Consider the following 21,598-nt stretch of genomic DNA (forward strand, 5'->3'; position numbering starts at 1 on the left):
TGCTGGCAGCTTATGAGAGCACTTGATGTTGCAAACTGTTTGAGACAGATGGGTTTGTATGATGGCTGGAGCTGATAGAGCAGAATCTGCAGCCTGAATAGGGAATGTGGTTGGCAGTAGCCTGATACCTGAATGCAATTATTGTAATATCTTCCTGTTCATCAGTAAAGCCGTTCAAAATGCTCAGTTTTAGTCAAGGTGGGTGCACTTCAAGTGGTGCCCAGTGGTACTGAAGCTGTGTGACATACATAGGATGAAAAAAGGTGAAGATTGTGTTCCACGTGAATTCCTGAAGCATAAAATTAACTTTGCAGGAGCTAATTTCAAGTAACACGAGGACTTTTTTGTTGTCCCTATCCATTTGTTCCAACATTGCAGCATTAAACCAACTTGAACTAGAGCTGAAACTGGAACCATGAAGGAAGAACTGAGTTTTATTCTGAAAGTGAGAGCTGTTGCAAGGGTTTGCTGAACTGCTCCTGGCTTCAGTTGTCATGCTGTGCAATAGACTTTGACAGAAAATAGCTTGAGGTGAGGGAAGAAGGAAAATGGGGAATGGGACAAGAGGGTACTGGTTACTAACCAAGGTAATAAGGTTGCTTTTTATACAAATGAATAACCTAGCTTGGAATAAAGCATTCTGTCTGAGCACTGAACAGCAGTAAAAATGACAACTGTGTAGTATAGCATAACTGACATTAGAAAAGTTAGAACTTCTGAGAGTCCAAATTGTTGCTTGAAGCAGATGTTCAGTGGATGAGCGAAGTGTTACATATAAAATAAAATGCGAATTTAATAGTCAAACATTTGTGGCATGACATATTTAGAACTTTCTGGCAGCTTTGGGTTTCTCCCACCCTACTGCTATGCTCCTGCTGAACACTGTGACATGCTCTTGGAACTATGTAGTTAAATTACAGATCTTCTTGGCTGAAGAGTATTTTACCCTCCAACTGAAGGACTGGATATACGCTCTCAAGGTGTTCACTTTTGTTAGGAATGAAACACAGCCATCTAAAAAATATTTTAGAAAATTTATTGCAAACGGACATACAAAGGGTGATTTGGTCCCCTGAGAAGACAGACCACAATCAGATCATATTTCAAAATAAAGTTTTTCCTAATACTGCATTAATTTGCCATCCCACTTGTAAACAGCATGAATAAAACCTTTAAAGGAAGCTAATAACAAATGAAACTGTTATAAACACAGAAGTCTGCAAATACCCCACAGCTGATTCTCTCTTGCCCTCTGCAGAAGATGGCTACAAGAAGAATCTCTCTTCCCCCTTAATTCCTTCTTTATCTTACTGTTCTCTTCTATTGCAAGGGCAGAAATTAATTATGAAAATCATGTTTTATACCAAAGCGCACTGCTTGGACACAGGGTTTTCTCCCCACATCTTGGTCTCTGTCAATAGCTCACCACTGTATTACTGTTTCAGATGGCTGAATAACAGGAATCAGTGGTGCTGTATTAGCATCAAAAAAATTAAGAGGAAATGCGTCTTTGAAAGTCAGCCTTTGGTACAAATGTAACAGGAAGAAAGTAAGGTTAAAAGCCATCTATAAGAATGTATTCTGCAAATTTGATAAGCAATTTTCATTTTTAAGAGGAAACCCTGCCTCTAGATTTGACTTATTTTGGCCTCCCAGTTTTCTACACCCTCTTGCTGGTTTTAGCGTTGCTGAAATGGTTTTGAATTATTTATCTCTTCAGTTTATTTAGGATTCAGAGCTATCAGCTAAAACAGTTCCAACCTTGAACTTTCACTATAATCTTGCAAGCTTAGAAACATGTAAGTATTTGGAGGTACTACATTTTTTGCCCACAGTGACAACAGCCTTCTCCAAAGTATACTGTCTGACTTTATACTCAAACTGTGTAGTATGTCAAAAGCTGTAGATTTTAAGCACGCTCAGCAGCTTAATAATACATGAGAAATTTTACACAGTACATGCAAGAGATTTATAAAAGACCTTGAAATGAAATTAGAAATAATAGCAAAATAAAGTTGCACGCATTTCCCAATTTAATAATAGCTTCAGAATAATCAAATTATATGTTGGTTAGCAGGGTAATACCTAGTCAAGTGTTGAAATGGTTTGAGTGATACTCTGAAATGTTTTAGTAAGAGACAGCAAATTTCACACCACCTTTAACAAGAGCAGTAAGATAGACAAGGGTTTAACAAATAGGGGTATCTTCTGAACAAAGCTTCTGGTGTCAGCTGTGTACTTGCCCTTTTATGCTGGCAAGATGTCAATAACAGAATGGGATGCTAAAACTGAACAGAAACTATTATCCTGAAAGGAATTCCTTACAAAAAGCCTCAATTCACGTATGTCCAAAAAAGCTCAAGGACTTCAGAACATAAGATTCTCTGTCTTGTTTTAAGCATTTTAAACATAATGGAACTGTTGTGCATTGAGGAAAGGTACAAGCAATAACTCATCGAGGATTCCTTTGTAACACCCTAACCTGGGTACAAAGTTCTTTTGGCATACATATGTATAAACTATGTGACATTATGCTAATGGCACATGCTCTGGCTTAAAATTTAAGTATAGATTCCCACAGAAGACAAGCATCTTCACTACCAGTGCCAGCAGTTTCAGGTCCTCAAGTCTGGGACTTTGTTACAGATAATAACCAGCATTTGACCCTGTTTATGCCAGAAAGTGGCTCCCTGGTACCTGATTTGGTTACTGTGTTTATAAAAATTAAAGGATACCATTTATTTCATCAAAAGTTACACTGCCTTTAGCTGACTTTCCAATTCGATGCATATGAAGAATCACAGCACAATGTAAGTGAATCAATTGGCTGAGAACCACTTTTTTCCAGACTTTACATTGTTTGGGGAGGGTGGCAGCAAAACCCCACAAGCACAGTTTAGGAGCTAATGAGCCAAAGATGATGACTAAAGTTAGATACCTTGCAAGCTAGTAGCTGGTTTTACTTTCTACAAAGCAAGAGGTTTATGCTCAGCTATAACATTCCTTCTCTATCACGCTGCAGAATGTGCAATTTCTACATGAGTGTGCATCAAGTACAAACCAGCCAGAGATGAAATAGTGTGAAAAGCTGTATTACCACAGGGATTGCTCTTCTGTCTGTGTCTAAACTCAAAAGTATTTCTTCCTTTCCATATCCTTTTGTAGTTCAAATTAAACTAACTGACCAAGCATAGTATGTGCAACAAAGTCTTAATGGCTCAGCACGTGAAAGATGTGGCTTAAGCCACAGTTACATTCAATATTTGGATTTTATGCTTTACCAAGAACAATTGAGAGGATATTCCACCATTAAGCAAGATGGAAAGCTACTTCCTTGTTCCAAAGGATTACCTCCTCAGTAAAAACAAGAATATTTAACATGCCAGAGTAGAGAAATCTTGGGAGTTTTTTCAGTTACCTTGTGTCTGGCCAATCCATTTTTTATGATTGTTAGTAAGAAAAAGAAATAAAATTTCAGATTCACACATCAAATCAGAAAGAAAGAGGGAATTAAATAAAAAAGGAATAAAACCCATCTGAAGCTCACCATTCTCAGTCTTCAGTCTCGTATCTACAACTCCATTTCTTCTTCTGCACACCCAGAGATTCCCAAAGTAGCATATGGATCTGGAGACATGTCAGTCTGTTGTGATTCGGGGAATGTTTCAGTCTGTGGGTCAAAAGCAGCTCTTGGTGTTGACTGCTTAGCTTGACACCCTTCTATACACTGCTGCTTGAAGTTCTTAACAGAAGCAGACTTCAGTTTATCTGAGAGAAATTCAGGAAGAGGTTTCCAAAGCACCAGCTCCATAGAAGGACGGCTCCTAGAAGGGATGGAGTCTCAGTTAAATATAAGTTCTCCAATCACAACTATTAAATGCAGAAGACCAGTGAGTATCTTCATCCTTTGTGCTAGCCTGGAACTATATTCCAGAATACACAGACCTTTTATTTTCCCCCTACTAAATTTCCTCTTCCTTAACCAGTTTCATTACTTCTTGTTCTAAGCCTATATTTTCTTTTCCACCAAACTAAAGACCACTGTTGGTCACACTTCAGGACCACCTTCTTTTGGAAACTCACATGCATGAAAATCAAGATACAATGGTTTATTCAACAAATTTCACTCTGTAGAAGTGAGGAGTACAAAACAGCTTGATGATCACTACAGAGTTACGTTTACTTGTACATCAGGACAGTTTTTCCTATTTTGAATGGTTTGTTACACAGCATTGGCTGCATCATGCAGTAATTAAGGTCATCTCCACAAACATGAGACTGCGTCTCTTTTCATTTGTATGTGTTAGCTATATAGCACCATGATTTCCTCCAGAACTTACATAGATTCTATTATTTTCTTTGTCAGGACTTCATCAAAATCCCTCTTCATCCCTTTTTTAAGGGTATCTGACAGGATAAGAGTGGGCAGATTGCTAACATTTCCATCAGCATGAACTTCCTCATCTTCATCAATTATCCTAGGAATGGAGGGGGAAGAGGGAGATAAATACTATTGAGCATTCTGTTAACAGGCACATCCACCGCAGACTACAGTTTCATGTCTGTTCACTGCACTGTACCGTGTAGATATCCAACCTAGGCTGGGTACCAGAAGCAGCGGGGCCATGTTAACATGAGTTTCTCTTGGGCCAATATACCCTAAGAACAATTGTATGCATAGAAGCCACTTGAGGAGCTGTGCCACTTCTGGTACCTGAGCTAGCTTTGTTATCCCTGCATCATCCAGCAGTGTGCAATGCAGACAAATGCTAAGAGAAAATACATAAATTCACTTCAGGGGAAACTGGGTCATTTGGTCGCATTACAAGAGCTAGCTAGCTTCACCTGCTCAGTTCCCCATATCTTAACTGAAAAGGTGCTGAATGCAGTTCTTCACCTTTAACAATTTTGCACCAACTCTTCAGAGATTAAAACAGCACAAAAAGTACTTAGAACAAACTGGAGGTATCTCCTTTGGTTTTGGTAAACCTTTTAAAGAAAATTCAGCAGAGTAGCTGGGAAGGATGGGGAACAATTCTCTGAGAGGTCAAAGCAGACTGCATTACTGCAGTTAAAGCCAGATAATAAAGACATACATCACTACTCTGATTTACCCGTGAAAAAATGAAATGATCTAACAGTACCTTGCTTCCCTTCATGCAACAACTATGGAGTAATCATCTAAAAAAAAAAGCCTGGTTTATAACTTTCAAAGTTTTGACTTTCCTAACATCTGTCTTCAGTGGTCATTTTAGGTATTTCAGAATACTACCTCAACTGTCACCAACTGATAAATGCACACATTTCCAGAAATCTTTCAAAGACAAAAATGCATAGTACATTTATTAAATGACTGCTGCAGACTGCCCACAACCACCCCATTACCCCAGTATCAAGCTACCTGCTATTTAACAGCAAGGTGAACCTCAGTCTCATTGCCTATGTCCAGAGAGAGATCTCTGGTTCATGTTACTTTCTATGCTGACAAATTCTTATCTGTCTTGAGCATTTAGAAGTATTAGTCATAGAACAAGTTGCAACTGGTTGAAAAAAGATGAACTCAAAGTCTGACCAAGTAACACTAGCTCAAATTTGAGCTCTAGAAACTCACAAAAGAGTATAAAGCCCCATTATGGTATACTGATGCTGCATGATTGTGAAAAGGTGGTTACTTATTCAGCATCTCTTGCTTTAGCACCCTCAATTTCAGATCATAGTACCAGCCCTAAAACCCATTAGCACCACAGGCAGCCTAAAAAGGAAGTGCTTGAACAGAAGGTTATTACAGTGTTACTACACCGCTAAAGTGCTAGATTTACCCCATAATGCCCACAAAAAAGGGAAAGCTCAGCAAAGCCAGTCTACTCAATCCCTGCATTTACCTGTCCTCAATTTCCTGAAGCTTCCTGCGAGCAACCTCGCATTGCTGTTCCCCCATTGTCTGATCCATTTCTTCACAGGGAATTTCTAACATGGCAGTTTCAGGACCGCTGCCATCATACTGACTTGCTACCTCCCCAGCTGCCTGCTGACCTGCACAGAGAATCCATTCTTCAGTGTTGGGATTCAAAGGGCAATTTTTGGCTCCTGTCAGTCTCTTCTTCCGCACAGGACAACTAGGAAACAAAGTAATTTTACAGCTGTCAAAAGAGAAACGTGCCATTCTACAGGAAAAAATGTTAATAGAAAGCCATGTGCCTATCAACAGATCTGACACACTATGGAAACAAACTCCACAAAGAACATGAATCCATGCTGCTCCTAAGAAAATGTGGCTACCCATGCAAGGAAACCAGCACTACACAATTCATTAGGTAACTGAAAGGGATTCAGGCTCGTGTGCAACTTGGGGTAAGAATTCCAAACTGAAACGATAGAAGTTCTCTTCCTGTACATGTTGTGGGTGAGATGTGCTCAAATCTTTATCGAAAATAAAAAGCAAATTAAGTATTTTCTGGCTACAAAATACAAATTTAATTTACCCTTCCGTCTCTTCTTCTAGCTTATGCTTCTTTCCACAGCGAACAGAGCCACTGCAAAAGAAAGACAAATAGTTATTTAGATTCTATCTTCCAGTGACACTGAGATTTTAAACAGTATTTTCCTCCCTTTAAAAATTTCACTTGCCGCTAAGAGCAACAGTCGCAGTCTGCTACCAGCTGTGAAGGGACAATAAATGACACTTTGTTCCAAAAAAAAGGCAAAGGCAGCTGTAATTACTTAGTTTTCTGAGCAGAATTCCATGCTCATTTCTCCTCCTTTACATTATTTTCTTTTTTCCACAAGGGGACAAGACCAATTTCTGAAAAAAATGCTTCAACAAGCAACAAGTGATCCAGCTTCAGTCTCTTAATACCTGGTCTCCAAGTAACATACTCAAATGAATGATGACCAAACAACAACAGTTTATGGAATAGCTTTTTGTGCTTGCATATGAGAAAGAGCAAGTTAAGCAAAATGTGCATGAACTTAAGATCATGCCAAAATATCAGTAAACCTCATCACATTCCTTTCCATTCAGGAAGCTCCTCAGTTCCCCCACTTACAAACCTGAAGGCCGTTAAGACGGGTGCAACACAATTCTAACATCGTGCAAGTGAGACACTACGACAAGAAAACGAATTATAACTCGTCTCTAGAAGAAAACCTGTTTCACGCTGCCCTGCAGCCGAGAAACATGTTCATCCCCTCGCCGCGGCCGCTGGCTCCGCACTTACTGGCCGAGGCCCTGCTGCGGGTGCGCGGCGCTCGTGAAGGAGCCCACCGGAGCCACAGGCGAGCCCTCGTTGTAACTGCCCAGCGCGGCGAGTGAGGCCACATCGAAGCCGCTTGGGAGGTACAGGCCGGAGGAATGGCCGCTATCGGTACCGTCGCTTCCGTTCCCGGCCATCATCATCATCATCGCGGGGTGCTGTAGGCGGTCGTGGGCGGCAGGCTGCAGGCCGTGGCGGTCGGGGGCCGCGGCCGGCGCCTGCGGGAACTCCACAGCAGGGCCTGCGGGGACGCCCTGACAGGACCTGCCCAGCGCTGCCATTTCCTGCTTGGAAAGAGAGAGGACATCAACGCTGCCCATCCGCACCAGCGGGGCGACCCCGCGAGGAGACCAGCCCGGGCTCCGCAGCGCCCCAGCCCGAAGCGGCCCTCCCGCTGCCTGGCGCCGGCCCGGCCCGGCCCGGCCCGGCCCTGCCCGGGGCGCTTTCGCAGAGATCCGCGCTAACAAAAGCCCCGCGGCCGCGAAGGTGAGCCGGAACGGCGGCACCTCGGTGCGCCTTGGGCTCCACCGGGCCCGACCCGGCGCCGCAGCACAGAACAGCTGCCCACGGAGCGCTCACCGGTAGGCCGGGCCAGGCGGGGCCCGGGGGTAGACGACAACGCCAGAACGCGAGTCCTTTCCAGGCCTTTCGCAGCGCTTGGCGAAGACTGGCGCGGGCACTATGGGAGCTGTAGTCCCGGCGGCGGCGCGCGGGGCACTATGGGAGTTGTAGTCCCGGCGGCGGCGCGCGGGGCACTAGGGACTGTAGTCCCGGCGGCGGCGCGCGGGCACTATGGGAGCTGTAGTCCCGGCGGCGGCGCGCGGGGCACTATGGGAGCCGTAGTCCCGGCGGCGGCGCGCGGGGCACTATGGGAACTGTAGTCCCGGCGGCGGCGCGCGGGGCACTATGGGAGCTGTAGTCCCGGCGGCGGCGCGCGGGGCACTATGGGAGCTGTAGTCCCGGCGGCCGCCCCCAGGGGGTGGTGGCGTCGCCGGCTTCAAGGCGGCCTTAGGGCAGCACGAGCCTCGCAGCGGGAGGCTCCCCAGAGCGGCAAAGCCCCGGCAGCCATGGGAGCGCCCGGACGGAGGCGCTCTTGTCTGCGGCCCGGCCTGACCTCACCTCAGCGGGTGGCGGGCAGAGCCTCGGGCTGGGGCGGGCTGCTCCTGGGGACGTTAGGGCTCAGCTCCGAGAGCTACCGCGACGGGACGCAGAGGAGCGGAGCCGGAGGCCATGGCTCCCCGCCAGGTGAGCGTTGCCGCTCTCGGTGGCTGCATGGCGCGGCGGGCCGCGGGCGGGTTTGTGCTCCGACGAGGGGGAACGCTCCTGTGAGAGCGTTTGCGGTAGCGGAACGTTGCCGTCCTGATGAGTCGAGAGACACTGAGCGCACCAAAGGCTAGAGGAGGAAGGCAGAAACGTGTTTTAACGGAGTAACAACTTAATGCTTTGGTACCTTTTATCCCTGTAGTGTAGTTTACTAAATTTTGCAAAGGAAATCGAATTCAGTCCATACTAAGAATGGAGTCCCAGCCCCTGCTGAGAGGGTGTAGTGTACGTAGCAAGGTAAGTCCTGCCTTGGCCTCTGGAGATGGGTCCTGCAGGGAGTTTGTAGCTTTAACAGTGATGCACACATGTGAAATGTTCTGGTTTCGTGTCTACTTTTAGGTTTAGATGAGCAGGCTCATGAAGCGGTGTTTTTTCCTTAGACTCCTGGCTGTGTTGTAAAGCGGCAGCTGTAAAAGCGTGTTGGCTGATTCTTACGATTTACATTGGATGCAAATTGACTTTTGTGTGTGGTGTGTTTCTGAAATGGCGTGAAAGTCCTAAGCTCTCAGGAGGGAAGTAGTTCACAGAGCATACATGGAAGCTCCAGTGTGACTCAAGATGCTAGTGTAGTGAGCAGACTGATTTGGGCAGGAGGAGGAGCAGAGCTGTCATAACAGACCATAAGTTGTGTGATGTATGTTAATGGTTTGGGGTACTTTTGTTTGTTTTCTGTCTCTTCTAGATTCCAGGTTGTACCTATGAGACACACAGATTATGCTGTCAGTATTTGGTTAACAGAAGGGTCTGAGTGTGCAGTGTACCACCTCTGGTTTTATTTTTTCTATTGTGCTTGGTGGAGCCCTTACTCTTAATCCATTGCTTGCTTGTCATTCAGAGAAGTACATTTTATTCTCGAGGAAGCTGTACTGTGCCATCAGCAGTGCAATGGTTGTATTGCTTACAATGAACCTGCATACTTGCAATTGTTGCATCTCTAAAAGATGTCAGTGACTATGGCCAAAGTCTGCATGATTTTTTTTCTCTTGCTGCAGGTGTTTGAGAGGCTGTGTAGTTTTCTGAATGAATGCTTTTACTTCTCGAAACTAAATACACTATATCTTTCATTACAATTTTCTCATTGATGTTATGTGCATGTGAGTTCAAGGCTCTATCGCTTTTCATTCTCATTACTGTCTTCTGTTCTCTAGCTCCCCAGCTGGACCTTGTTTCTGGCTGTTTGTGCTGTTGGAATTGGAGGAACCTTTCAGTATGGGTATAATGTTTCCATCATCAATGCCCCCACCCAGGTAAACCATGGTCTCTTGTTCACAGGGTTGTTCCACAGTGACGAGGTGTCCTGTCTAACTGGCTGAGAGGTCAAACACACTTCTACTGTGACCACAATGGCACCAAAGCAGGCTTCCTCTCCTATGAAGGATTCTTGTTGCTTTCCAAAGTGGTTTCATGTGAATTTGTAGCTCCCATCAGAGGTGTTGTGTGTCAGATAAAAGTGACAAATAGGCCACATAAATACCTCTGTTAAAGTCTGTTTTAGAAGGATTAACTGACCAAATAAGGAACATCTTCCAGTTACACTTTTGACTAAAATAGCCCAGAACATTAAGAACAGACTATAACATTTTCAGTTGGAACAGACGTAAAACCTAGGCTAGCTGCCTGGCCAAAAGTTAAAGCCTGTTACTAAGGGCATTGTCCACATGCCTCTTAAATGCTGAGAGGTTTGGGGCATTGACCCCTTCTCCAGGAAGCCTGTTGCAGTGTCTGACCAGACCGCTCTTTCTGTAAAATGACACCACCGTTTCGCCTGATGCAGCTTTGAACCATTCCCATGTGTCCTGTCAGTGGATAACAGGGAGAAAAGATAGTTACAGTAAAAGGCAGCTTACTGAGAAAGATCTTAGCGAGTCAAAAACTTTAATGTGTAGTGTCCAAGTATCTTCTAGGTATTTTCACCTACTTGTTACATTTGGGTCCCTTGCACTGGCCTTGAGGATTCTGCATATTTTGTGGGTGAGTCCAGAGGATCTGAACAGATGGTATGGTGAAAGAGATGACTATCATCTGCTGTTGGCTCATTTATTTTCTTTTGAAACTGTGAAAATTGAATTTGCTACAGCATCATATGCTTGTTACAAAGGTTAAAATAAGCCTTTTGTGAAAGAACATGTAATATGCTGGAAAGGAGGGGGAGGCCAGGCAGTTTCTTCTTCTGTTAAGTCTTTGTTTGCTGGCTAAAACTGGGGCCTCTGATTACACATAATGCTCCACATTCATCATTCTTTTCTGCAGCATATACACAGGTTCTTAAATGAAACCTGGACTAATCGTTATCACAAGGCACTAAATCCAGATCTGCTGACTTTTCTTTGGTCTGTCATCGCTTCTGTGTTTTCACTTGGGGGCCTGTTTGGAGCCCTTGTTGGAGGCAGCATGGCAATTTGGCTGGGCAGGTGAGTTCATCAGGTTCAGCATGTTTCCTTCTACTTTCTCACTGGAATAGAAAGTACATAAATGGAAAGAAGTGGGAGAAAATGTACCTTAGGTGACTAAAAATGGTTTTCACTTTGAAGCAGAGTTTTCTAGGAGAATTTTACAGTTTGCTCCAATGTGACTTTAAAAGGTGAGATTTGAGTTACAGCCTTCCAGTCTAGTCTTTCCATGACATTTATTGGAATCTAAGTAGGAGTATATGCACATGCTGCATGGCAGGAAACACAGGTCCCACATGTGCATTTGCAGCCTTCATGCCAGTAAGGGTGTACTGTGTAATTTGTAACATTTCCTGTGCATGCTTTATAGATACAGCATAAATGAGCTAAACCCCACTCCTTTCTTCAGTATAAACCCCATTTTTTTTCCATATTACCAGAAAGGAGATGTTTAAAGAGCATGTTATTGCAGATTTCCTTATTTTTTAATTTTTTTTCCTTTTTTTTTTTTGTCCTGTTTAGGAAAGGAGCTCTTTTGATGAATAATATTATAGCAATACTGGCCTCCATTTTAATGGGGATCAGTTTTCCTACAGGATTGTTTGAGTTGCTGATTGTTGGAAGGTTTTTGATTGGCATAAATTCAGGTGAATTCTCTCCTATTCCTACTTTCAGTAAACTGTGGGGAATGCTAAATTATTGTTACTGCTTTTTCTTTAGGTGTTATGATACATGTTTGTGTGCTGCTTTGTAGGTACGATGACAAAAATGTTGTGTAGTCTAACTTGGAATCTGAAGGCAGCTAAAGTAACAGGAAACTAACCATGTCTGATTTCCTACATGTCTTTGTTCAGTGACTCGTTTCAAAGCAAAATCTATTAATAGAAAAATGTTCTTCCATTTACTTGCAGGCGTTGGGATCTGTGTGCAGCCGCTGTATCTTGGGGAGGTTGCCCCAAAACATCTTAGAGGTGGCATGGCCATGGGGAGTTCCATCTTTCTGACTGGGGGGATTCTTATGGGACAAATAATTGGTTTGAGGTTAGAAATGCATTTTGTTGTCCTGACTTGTACTACTTGCATGCAAAGAATTCCAGTTCCCTGCAGCTCCCTGCAAAATATTCATTGTGGCCATTGCAGCATTAGTGAATCAACTTCACACTTTACAAGGTCTACCTATAAGAAGAAAACCCTCCTTTTGTCACTTTATTCCCACAGCTGCCCACCATCTCTGCTGTCTCTCCAGGGAGATATTCTCAGTTTAGAGCAGCATCACTAATACACTTTTCTGAGTTCCTTTCTGTCCTAAATTATTGTGTAATTCTCAAAAGCAAGTGTTGCTGCTGACCTGAAGGTGATGTCCATATGCTTTTGTTTTCCTGCGCTGCTAGAAAACAGTTTTGGAGAACCTGAAAATAGTGCTGAAGACCAACACAGCAATAAGCTAATTGTAGGGTTTCCCCTCTTCTGCCCTTTCTTTTTCCCTGTCTCTCCCAGGGAATTATTAGGTGAAGAAATGTATTGGCCTCTGTTGCTATCCAGCAGCTGTTTACCAGCATTTGCCCAACTTCTATTCCTGCCATGGTTTCCTGAAAGCCCCAGATATCTTCTTATCGACAGGGGTGATGAGCTGAGCTGTGTCAAAGGTAATTTTCAGTGTTTATACTTTCTCTGTGTCTTCAGAAGGGTACAAGGAGTATCTTGGGTTCCAGATTCTCCTTTTGTCTGTATCAACACAGGACATTTTTATTGCCTAGTGCTCTTTGGCCCATGTTTTTCCTTCAGTGACCTTATATGAAAATAGGGATTGTGGAACTCAGGAGTCTGTAATTGATTGTGAACACTTCTCTTCATACTACAAGAAGAAACTAAACATCACAATAATGGCTTTGGTTTTCTTTTTCACAATGGAATGCGGAAGACACTGAGGCCATTTGGGTCCTCATGTGCCATGGAGAGTGTTTTCCTTGCCAGGGAGACCAGGTGGAATAGTACTCCCAACAGTAAAGTATTAGTCCCTATAAGTACACAGGTCTTATTAATTCAGATTAAGGTCTGTTAAAAATATGTGAAAAGGTTGTCTCTAAAATAACAAGTAGTTAATAAAATTGAGAGGACAGAAAAAAGATTCCAGTGTACAAATTTGGACAATGAAATACATATTTTTCAGAAATGTGTTCAGTGTTTCTACTTCTGCCGGTATGGTAATACTGATATAGTTCACAGTGACATAAAATGCCACTTGTGATCCCCGGGTCTTCCATTTAAAATGCTAAATAAATGACAGACTTTAACAAAGGACGTTTTCCCTTCTTAGCATTGATAGGGCTGTATTTGGTTCAATTTTCATTTTATGCATAAATAAAGAAAAAACACTTCTCTTGCTTTTCTTCTGTTCTTTTGAAGTGCTGTTGATGAATATATGAACTTTTACCTGTCTGGAAAAGGTACTAGTAGATAGACCAGTGTGTCTTGTGGCAAGATCTTCAACATAGGAAGCAACTGCAGTCCACCACAGCAAAAAATGTTGGAAACCAGCAAGCAAAAGCCAAGTCAAAAAGCAATGTTTTCATATCCCAGCAGATGCTGGGTCATGGTGGAAGGAGATATTTTCCAGAAGTTGTGAGAGTGTTTTCTTCTTTGTTCAGCTTTGAAGCGATTTCATGGTTCTTCAGAGTATGGAAGGGAGATGGAAGACATACAGCAGGAAAGCTTTGCCTTGGAGGGGGAGAAGGCCAAGAAGCCCTGGCAGTTATTCACTGACCGTGCTGTAAGATGGCAGCTTATTACTGTCATTGTGATGACTATGGGCCAGCAGCTCAGTGGGATAAATGCTGTAAGTTTTCATACCTACAAACGGCTTTAATAATGATTTGATTTCCAGGTGGTTTTCACCTTTTTTTTTTTTAACACAAAAGATCCACATGGAGAAGCCCAGAGAAATGGGATAAGTGGGAAAGAATATTTTAGTGGTACTTCTGTGTTTTTCTCTTAATTTTTTTTCTCATTTCTGTGTTTCTGGTATGTGAATTCTTTAAAGAGTGACTTAATACTTGCACATTCTTCTGAGAAGGTAGATGAAGGTGGATCAGCTCACCTGCTGTGTTTGGTTTCAGAATGTGAAGTGCTATGTTCAGTAGGTTGGATAATTAAATTTGCTTGTATCATAGCAATGTATTTACCTAGATGTGAATTAAAGAGATTCTCGTTGCTGTTTATGCTGTTTATTTTAACTCAAAATATAACACACATTAAGCTGTGTGTTTAGTATGAACTTGACTTTGTTTCCAGCTGATGATTTAACTTCCAGGAAAGCCCCATTAGTATTTACTTTTTTTCCTGTTGTAGATTTATTTCTATGCAACTTACATTTTTGAACAAGCTGGGATCTCAGCAGAACAAATCCCATATGTGACGCTTGGCACTGGAGCTTGTGAATGCCTCACAGCCCTCACATGTGTAAGTAGCAATTTATCCTACCTCCTAATGCCTCTTGAACAAGACCATTGGAAAATATGAGATCAACATAGTAATGGAAAATGATGTCTTGTCCACAGGGTTTACTGATTGACTATGTGGGAAGAAGGTATCTCATCATTGGGGGTTATCTCCTTATGACCCTTTGGAGCATTGTTTTAACGTTCTCCCTGACTTACCAGGTATAAAGTAGGACTCAATATTACATGATATGACTGTAGTGAGTGAAAATCTGTGACACTCAAAAGAAGCTGGAAGAGAGGTTTAAACAGCAGCATAAAAAGTGACAGCACTTGAAAGACTTGATCAGCTGCAGAATGCAGCTGTATTTCATTAAAATAAGAGATTTGGTCATGTATTTGTCTTAAAGCTGCAGCTGTGTTTAGTGCTGACAAAATTAAGTGATGACAAAATGGCATTTATTTTAGCCGTTAAGTCATTTTAGGATGAAATCCTCGTAGTGATGATACTAAGCATCGGTGTTCAGTCATTGAACTGTAAAGTGAACAAACAATATTGTCAGGATGCTGAAATTCAAAAGACACTTAAAGTGGAATTTCACAAAAACTATTGGAAACTTACTAGAGAGATTCACTTCAAATTATGCTCTACACTTACCATACAAAGATGACATCCTGCCCCACTTTTTACCTGCAGTGATTTCTGCATGGTTGGAGTGAAGCAAGCTGCTAGGCCAGGCAGCAGGTTGAATGAGTCAGCCTGAGCAGAAGCCTTGGTTTAATTGTTCTGATTGTTAACTTCTGTAAATGTCTCTGTTTGCTTTTGAATAATGGGATTTCAAGCTTTAAGTCTGGTCTTTCTAATGCACCCAGTTTCGTATGTATATAGTAATGCTAATGTTTCTTTACGGTGCTATTGAAATTTATGTATAGATAGATAAATAATGATATACAAGGACCCTGTTCATGCTGTGAAAGCGGTTGGTGGCAGCTGACTCATGGATCAGTATAAAATACCAGAATAAACTGACAAAATGTTAACAACACGTAATTGCTGTGTTCAGTGTTCATGTCGATTTGTAGCCTCAGAGGACTAATTCCAAATCTCAGCAGAAGTACTAGACTCCATTTAGTACAAATTACTAAATGAACAGTATTTAATTTCTCTGAAGCAATACTGTTAAATAAGTCAGCTGTAAACAGCCATGAATGACTGTTTGTCTTAGAGGCAATAAAATAACAAAAGAAAATGTAACTGTTAAGCCAGACTTTAAAACCAGATTCTCAAAATCTGAACTAAACCTTCTTCTCTTCTGCTGCAGGAACTGTACCTGTGGGTGCCTTATGTGAGCATGACATCGATCTTTGCCTTCATCTTGAGTTTTGGGTTGGGGCCAGGTAGGACACAGCAATTAATGCATGTTCTGAAGTGGTGAGGGGGATGGCAGCAGCTGTGCTCTCTAAGCCAGGAACTGATGTTTGTAAGGCTGCTGTGCTCTGGCAAAGGAACACAATGAGCCTGTGTGCTGGTGCGTTTTGCCTCCATAGCCTCAGAGTGTGGGTCAGCTATGCATGAGGAGTCTCTGTTTTGCCTTGAGTTCAGTCCAGTCAGACACGAAGCAAGCAGCAGCCTATTTGGTTTTCCCTCCCTCCCTACCTACCTTCCCTACCTCCCTGCTGCGATGGGACTGCTCCTCAGGAGGACACTTACTGCATGGGCAGTGGATTCAAATATGTGCCATTATGAATATATACACAATTAGCCTCTTGTTTCTGAAACTGACCCCCCAGGTGGCATAACAAATACCCTGATAGCTGAACTGTTCATACAGTCATCACGTCCTGCTGCTTACATGATAGGAGGGACCGTCAGTTGGATTAGTTTCTTTACCATTGGGATGCTCTTCCCCTTCATAGTGGTAAGTGCGTGCGACACGTTTTCCTGATTGCCTCCCCTCGTTTAATCTCTCAGGTTCCATCACAGTGTTATTTCCTGATGCACTTAAATGTAGGGTGCTCACTACCCCTCAACCAAGTATAACTAGAGTCAATCCCTCTTAAAGGATTTACTATTTTTCCGAGAAAAATAGTAAACCATGATAAATGAAAAGGGAAAGTAATGCCTGAGTTTCAGAGCAAAATTGGACCACAGAAGGCATCAAAACTAGCAAAATATCATCAGGTGCAAAGATCCAGATAACACAGCTCTTAATGGGGCCTTGTGCTTCTGTGGCAAAGTGAAGTAGAAGTAGTGCCTGGGGCTCATGGTTTGCAGCTCGAGAGCTCCCAGAGCTCTGTATGGAGGGTTTTGTGATCAGAATTACTAGGAAAACGGGGCAGGCTTTCATCCCCAGCTTTGTGTTCCCAGTTGAGAGTAAAACATGCAGGTGACAGGGCAGCCTGACCCAGCGGTCCTTTCTTCTCAGCTGAACTCTTCTCAACAAGATAGTTGTTTTTTTTAATGAGTAACATTGGCAAATACGAACATTCAGAAAAACCAGATAATCTTAACACTGTGGATTGTTCAGTTGGGTTTAAATGGCCTTCTTTTTTGTACTACCAAGTGTGTTGCTCAGGGCTTGGTAGCCTATTATCTAAAAAAACCCCAATGTAAAAGGTTACATATAAGGTAAGGATATGTTGAATGGCTTTTCATTAAAACTATCTGAGCAGCAGCATTAGGTGTGAAACAAAAAGCTTTGTATTTTCCAAACACCACTGTTGGACTTGAAATACGTTACACTCCAATAAATTTCTTTTTCAGAACAGACTGAAGCAGTATTGCTTCCTGGTGTTCCTACTGGAGTGCTCCTCCGTGGCTGCTTTCCTCTTCTTTGTAATTCCCGAGACAAAAAACAAATCTTTTCTGGCAATCAAAAAGGAATTTCACAAGCTTAATTTTGGAAGAAATAAAAAGGAAATGGAGCTTTATGAAAGAAGACAGCTCCATGATGGGTTTTAAAATCTCCCCCTTCTGTGGGATTTCACTGCTGCAGAACTTCCATGACTATTATGAATAGCATCTTCTAAACTAGCTGTGCAGTGTCATGAACAAGCAGTTTATTCACGCCTCCTGTGTATTTAGAGGACACTTAATAAAAGGCAACTTAAATAACTTCTTTGAAAGACTTAAGGACATTCCTAACCTAGTCCCACCACTGTATCTGTACAAAGGCAGACCAGCACCTGTCTGAATTACTGCTATTTGTAACACATTTTATTACAAAGACTTCTTTCCTAAAAAGGTACAAATAAAACAGATTCTGGGGTTTGAGTTTGGGTTTATTTTTTTGCCTTAACTAGCATCTTAACATTTTAAACTGAGCAGCAGGGTGAAGATTCTAGTTTTGAAGGTCAGTTCCTGGCAGACCGAGATCACCATCATAAAAAGCACTAGGAAGCAGAGAGAACAGCAGCTAAATACTGTTCACCTCCACAGATCCTTCAAGATGGTCTGACAGAACAGAGCCAAGGAGGACACGGAGCTTGAAGGACCTGTTGAATGAGCTGTCTGCTTCATCTCCACCATTTTCTCCAGGGCTCTTTCTCAAAAGAAATCACTTATATTTTATTAGTCAAAATGTAAGAAATCCTAATTACATCCAGTGTCTGTGTGCTCTGTGATACTCGTGTCTGTACCTGTGACTGGTGGTACACTGGTCCTACCTACTTTACCCATTACAGCTTTCCCTGGCTGTCAGCATTTCCCAGTTCCGTCTGTTACTCAGTAAGTGCTGGATTTCTCTTGCGTTTATCTCCCTTCTCTCAGAGTGAAAGATTTTAGAGAAAAGGTAGGAAGCAAACACTGTTTTTCTCACTTGGTAACTAAATTAGCTGTTTAATTGAAAATAACATTAACAGTAAAGGAGGCAGCATCAGGAAGGGATCTTCTTGTTCTTTAGTTTATCCTTTAAGTTTGCAAAATACTTCATTTTGGCTAAAAGCTTCTTTGCTTCCTGAAGGTCATCTGAAATGAAAGAAAACGGGATTAGTTAGAGGATGAATTTTCATCTTCGAATCAATCCCAAGATTTCAATGACAGCACCTGCTGCAGCACTAAAAGCTGCAAGTTGCAGGGACTCATAATACACTATTAAACCAGGATGCCTACTGGTTTCATCCTGGATTGCTTTGGAACACCTCAATTGAGGTGCTCAGCACCTGCTACTTCACTGACAGCTTGTTGGTAGAGCAAGATCCCCCAAATGCAAGTCTGAAACCTCAGAATTGGTGCTAAATCTGGGTAAGTCTGACCTTCCAGCTCCTCTGGGAACCAAGCAACCAAAACAGTTTTTAGCACCTGCATTCCATGGGAAGGGATTATCTGGGTACAGATTGAATTAACTGGAACTTTTGTACTGGATGGGTTTTTTTACAGGTAATGCGAGGTCCTGAATTTCCTGCATCAGCAGAAAGGTCAGCTTTTAGTATTTATTCTAAATATCATACAAAGAACACTTGTGTTTGCAGTGTTTCTGTTCTGTAGTTCAGGAAATATATGCCAGTAGGAATGTGGGGTTTAAGCATTTAGAACACGTTTGTACGGCAGCCAAATGCTTCACAGGAACAGCTACCTCTTTCAAAAGCTGCAGCCACCTCTCTGGTCAGTTCTTCTTGTTTAACTGTAAAACAAATCATTTCATTCACTTTTTGTTACATACTTAATATATTAAATACCACTGCATTCTGGCTGTGTTGAGAAACCTAGCTGATAGCCTCACCCTCTTCTGGGAGCTGAGAGAGCTTTTCGTCTTAACGCTGTGATTCATGTAATCACAATTACAGACAGATAAGCTTCTTTGATTAAACAGGTTTACAGATGGCAACTGCAATGCGAATCAACGGTCACTAACTTCCCAGGGCTCTAAGTTACTTGTGGTGTTCACTCTGCTGCAATTAATTTTATTCTACTTAGTTTTTATTTTTGTTTTTCTAATTGCTTTTGGCACACTACTATTATTGCAAAGAATTAAACAGACCACTCAAACTCCATGTTTTGGGCATCACAAACAATATAATTGAGGAAGCTGCTTGTATAAGGATAATAACCACTTAATATAACGGGTTTTAAGTTGAAGAAGGTGAAACGAATATAATGTCAGTATAAATTAAATTATTTATTGTGGTCAGTCAAGCATTTTATTAAACTTCATTTTGAGTGGTCTGTTCTTTTACAACAGCCCACTTGCCCTGATCTGCTGAGTAAGTGACTTTATGTAGTCAGTTGCTATCCCTCTTTTGCCACCAGAACAGGTACTACTGGGCAGACTTTCTCCAGACAGAGCTGATGTTTAAATTAAAAATGGCATAAACTGGTAAAGACAACTTTTTCTGGGAGAAGCTCTTGCAGTGAGTCAATTCAAGACTAACACAACTTAGAGATATTAAAATATGTTGATAAAGAGTCTTAGACTCTGATATTACACAAGTAGTATTTTAGAGCTATATAAACACCTCATATCATAACCTACCTTTAATCAAAATGTCAATTTCTTCAAGGATACCGTCACTTTTAGACTCTGCCAATTTCTCATTAATTTCCATGATTTCCATGAGAAACACAGAGTCTGCATCACAGTCTGTCTCCTGTGCTGGCTCCATTCCATGCAGCTCCAGCTGTGAAATGACGGGGATTTGGAAATGCTCATTCTTACATCTATTTCAGTGTGGGTTTTCTTGATTCTTTAGTCCCTGAACAGGGCTCACTCGGATTCATAGCTGATAAACTTGCATTTTATTCCAGGAAATATGCATGAGTTGGCTTAAAACTGACTCCAGAGGTAAACCATGCAAATCAGCTGTTGGCCAGAGGAAAAAAAATCACAGCAAAGGTGTTGAGGCCAGACTGAAATTCCAAGGAACAGCTATGGCCAAACACAGTGTGTGATGCAGGAAACAAATTAGGGTGACCGGAGCAGCAAATGAGATGGCAACAGTCAGTAAAATGTTAAAGAAAATATTTGAAAAGCTTATTAAGTTTGAAGACAAGGTTGCTTTTGGTCTCCTGTCAATCTCTAGTAGCTCTCTTCTTCAGAGGAACACAAATCAGCATGTTAACGATGGAGCCAATGTCTGATTCAGTGTATTACTGGCCCGGTCACTATGATCAGCTATAGGCGCGGTGACAAAATACAATGAATGACACCTTACCAGATAGATGCCGCGGCTCAGAGGGTTCAGGAGGGTTTGATATGCCTTGTTAATCAAGGACGAGTGTTGCTCAGAGTAGTACTGTTCCTCCTGCACATGGATGATAAATAACAGTCCCAAGTTAGTAACGAGTGGCCGATGCATCACACTGCTACCTGCAGGCAGCGCGTTCTCCAGCCACAAGTGCATAAAGCGGAAGGGTGGTTTCTGGCAGAGCTGGGGTGCGGGGAGCCAGCACCTGTGCACGTGTCCCCGCGCTCGGAAGCGCCAGCCCCGCATCGCCATTCGCCGCCGCGAGTCTGGGCCTGCAAGTCTGCTTTAAGCACCGGGAAAACAAGAGCCGGGGAGTGCCCGCAGCCCCGGCCCTCTGCCGCCACCCAGGACGGCGCAGCCGGACGCGGGAGGCGGCTTCTTCCCGCCCGGAGCCCCTCAAGCGCCGCACGCCCAACCTGGAGAACCGAGCGGGCCGCGCCGGCGGCAGACTGGCCGCCTCCCATTCGTCCCTGCGCTCACCGGCGGCCTCTGGCCGAAGCGATCGGGGTGAACGGCGCGCTGCAGGCTCCGGAACCGCCGCTGCAGCTGCTGTACGTCGACGCGGAAGGAGCGGTCACTGCGGACGACAGGAGCCGGCGTGAGGCCCCGCGGCCGGCCGGGCCCGAGGCCGCCCCTCCCGCACTCACCAGGCCATCAGGCGGAAGAGGTCGGGCCGCGGTCCCGGCGGCTGCAGGGCGCGGCACCCGGGGCAGAAGAGCGGCGGCCCCTCGGCACCAGGGAGGGCGCTGCCGCAGCTCCAGCACCGCGGGGCCGGTCCGGTCCCTCCGCAGCGCGGCCGCAGGGCGGCCTGCGACGCACGCGGCAGCCATGACAGAGCGCCAACCCGCCGCAGCACCGCCCGCATCCCCACATACGGCTTCCGGCGGGTCCCGTGCCCGCCCGCCCCCGATTGGCTCAGCTCACGGTGGGGCGGGGCCCGGCGCGTGCGCGCGCAGCATCGCGGCAACCGGGAGCGGCGGCGGTTCCGCCACTCGTGAGTTACCCCCGGCCC

General features: G+C 43.5%; 3 protein-coding genes across 9 annotated transcripts in view; 1 reads left to right on the forward strand and 2 right to left on the reverse strand.

Annotated features, from left to right (window-relative positions):
• Window positions 1-1,015: 1,015 nt before the first annotated feature.
• Window positions 1,016-21,598, reverse strand: part of CCDC117 (coiled-coil domain containing 117) — a 292,218-nt gene continuing 271,635 nt past the window's right edge. The window contains exons 1-6 of one of the 4 annotated variants that reach the window (XM_061370914.1): window positions 7,833-7,840; window positions 7,218-7,537; window positions 6,483-6,533; window positions 5,883-6,116; window positions 4,341-4,478; window positions 1,016-3,824 (exon numbers count right to left, since the gene is read on the reverse strand). In XM_061370914.1, coding sequence (XP_061226898.1) covers window positions 3,572-3,824; window positions 4,341-4,478; window positions 5,883-6,116; window positions 6,483-6,533; window positions 7,218-7,534 — 993 coding nt within the window. In that variant the 5' untranslated portion in view covers window positions 7,535-7,537; window positions 7,833-7,840 and the 3' untranslated portion in view covers window positions 1,016-3,571. Of the gene's footprint in view, window positions 3,825-4,340; window positions 4,479-5,882; window positions 6,117-6,482; window positions 6,534-7,217; window positions 7,631-7,832; window positions 7,841-21,598 lie in introns of those variants that run through there. The other 3 variants (XM_061370913.1, XM_061370912.1, XM_061370915.1) reach the window with 3 other exon arrangements.
• On the forward strand, window positions 8,552-18,860 carry LOC133221732 (solute carrier family 2, facilitated glucose transporter member 11-like). 3 transcript variants are annotated; one of them, XM_061370897.1, is made up of 12 exons: window positions 8,552-8,813; window positions 9,725-9,823; window positions 10,827-10,987; window positions 11,489-11,613; window positions 11,878-12,007; window positions 12,464-12,612; window positions 13,615-13,802; window positions 14,315-14,425; window positions 14,524-14,625; window positions 15,726-15,801; window positions 16,195-16,322; window positions 18,366-18,860. In XM_061370897.1, exons 1-12 carry the CDS (start codon window positions 8,769-8,771, stop codon window positions 18,372-18,374), a joined length of 1,323 nt encoding a protein of 440 aa, XP_061226881.1. In that variant the 5' UTR covers window positions 8,552-8,768; the 3' UTR covers window positions 18,375-18,860. The 3 variants fall into 3 exon arrangements, with proteins under 3 accessions (XP_061226881.1, XP_061226880.1, XP_061226879.1); XM_061370896.1 differs by lacking the exon at window positions 18,366-18,860 and adding an exon at window positions 17,173-17,677; XM_061370895.1 differs by lacking the exon at window positions 18,366-18,860 and adding an exon at window positions 17,168-17,677 and having other exon boundaries at window positions 8,555-8,813.
• On the reverse strand, window positions 18,212-21,466 carry HSCB (HscB mitochondrial iron-sulfur cluster cochaperone). Of its 2 annotated transcripts, XM_061370898.1 has the most exons (6): window positions 21,234-21,466; window positions 21,067-21,163; window positions 20,554-20,643; window positions 19,875-20,019; window positions 18,978-19,025; window positions 18,212-18,370 (listed from the first exon to the last, which is right to left on the reverse strand). In XM_061370898.1, exons 1-6 carry the CDS (start codon window positions 21,449-21,451, stop codon window positions 18,279-18,281), a joined length of 690 nt encoding a protein of 229 aa, XP_061226882.1. In that variant the 5' UTR covers window positions 21,452-21,466; the 3' UTR covers window positions 18,212-18,278. The 2 variants fall into 2 exon arrangements, with proteins under 2 accessions (XP_061226882.1, XP_061226883.1); XM_061370899.1 differs by lacking the exon at window positions 18,978-19,025.

The sequence above is a fragment of the Neopsephotus bourkii genome, unplaced genomic scaffold, assembly GCF_033783945.1.
Source record: "Neopsephotus bourkii isolate Nb327-2 ecotype Australia unplaced genomic scaffold, CSIRO-AGI_Nbou_v1 NB_1542, whole genome shotgun sequence".
NCBI lineage: Eukaryota > Metazoa > Chordata > Aves > Psittaciformes > Psittacidae > Neopsephotus > Neopsephotus bourkii.

Excerpts from the sequence above, each read along its gene's own strand:
- LOC133221732 (XM_061370895.1), top strand. The coding sequence starts at position 8,769 with ATGGAGTCCCAGCCCCTGCTGAGAGGGTGTAGTGTACGTAGCAAG. Across the intron at positions 11,614-11,877 it reads TTTGATTGGCATAAATTCAG|GCGTTGGGATCTGTGTGCAG; the intron begins GTGAATTCTCTC and ends ATTTACTTGCAG. Across the intron at positions 12,008-12,463 it reads GGACAAATAATTGGTTTGAG|GGAATTATTAGGTGAAGAAA; the intron begins GTTAGAAATGCA and ends TGTCTCTCCCAG.
- HSCB (XM_061370898.1), bottom strand. The coding sequence starts at position 21,451 with ATGCGGGCGGTGCTGCGGCGGGTTGGCGCTCTGTCATGGCTGCCGCGT. Across the intron at positions 21,164-21,233 it reads CTCTTCCGCCTGATGGCCTG|TGACCGCTCCTTCCGCGTCG; the intron begins GTGAGTGCGGGA and ends TGTCGTCCGCAG. Across the intron at positions 20,644-21,066 it reads GCTTCGGCCAGAGGCCGCCG|GAGGAACAGTACTACTCTGA; the intron begins GTGAGCGCAGGG and ends ATCCATGTGCAG.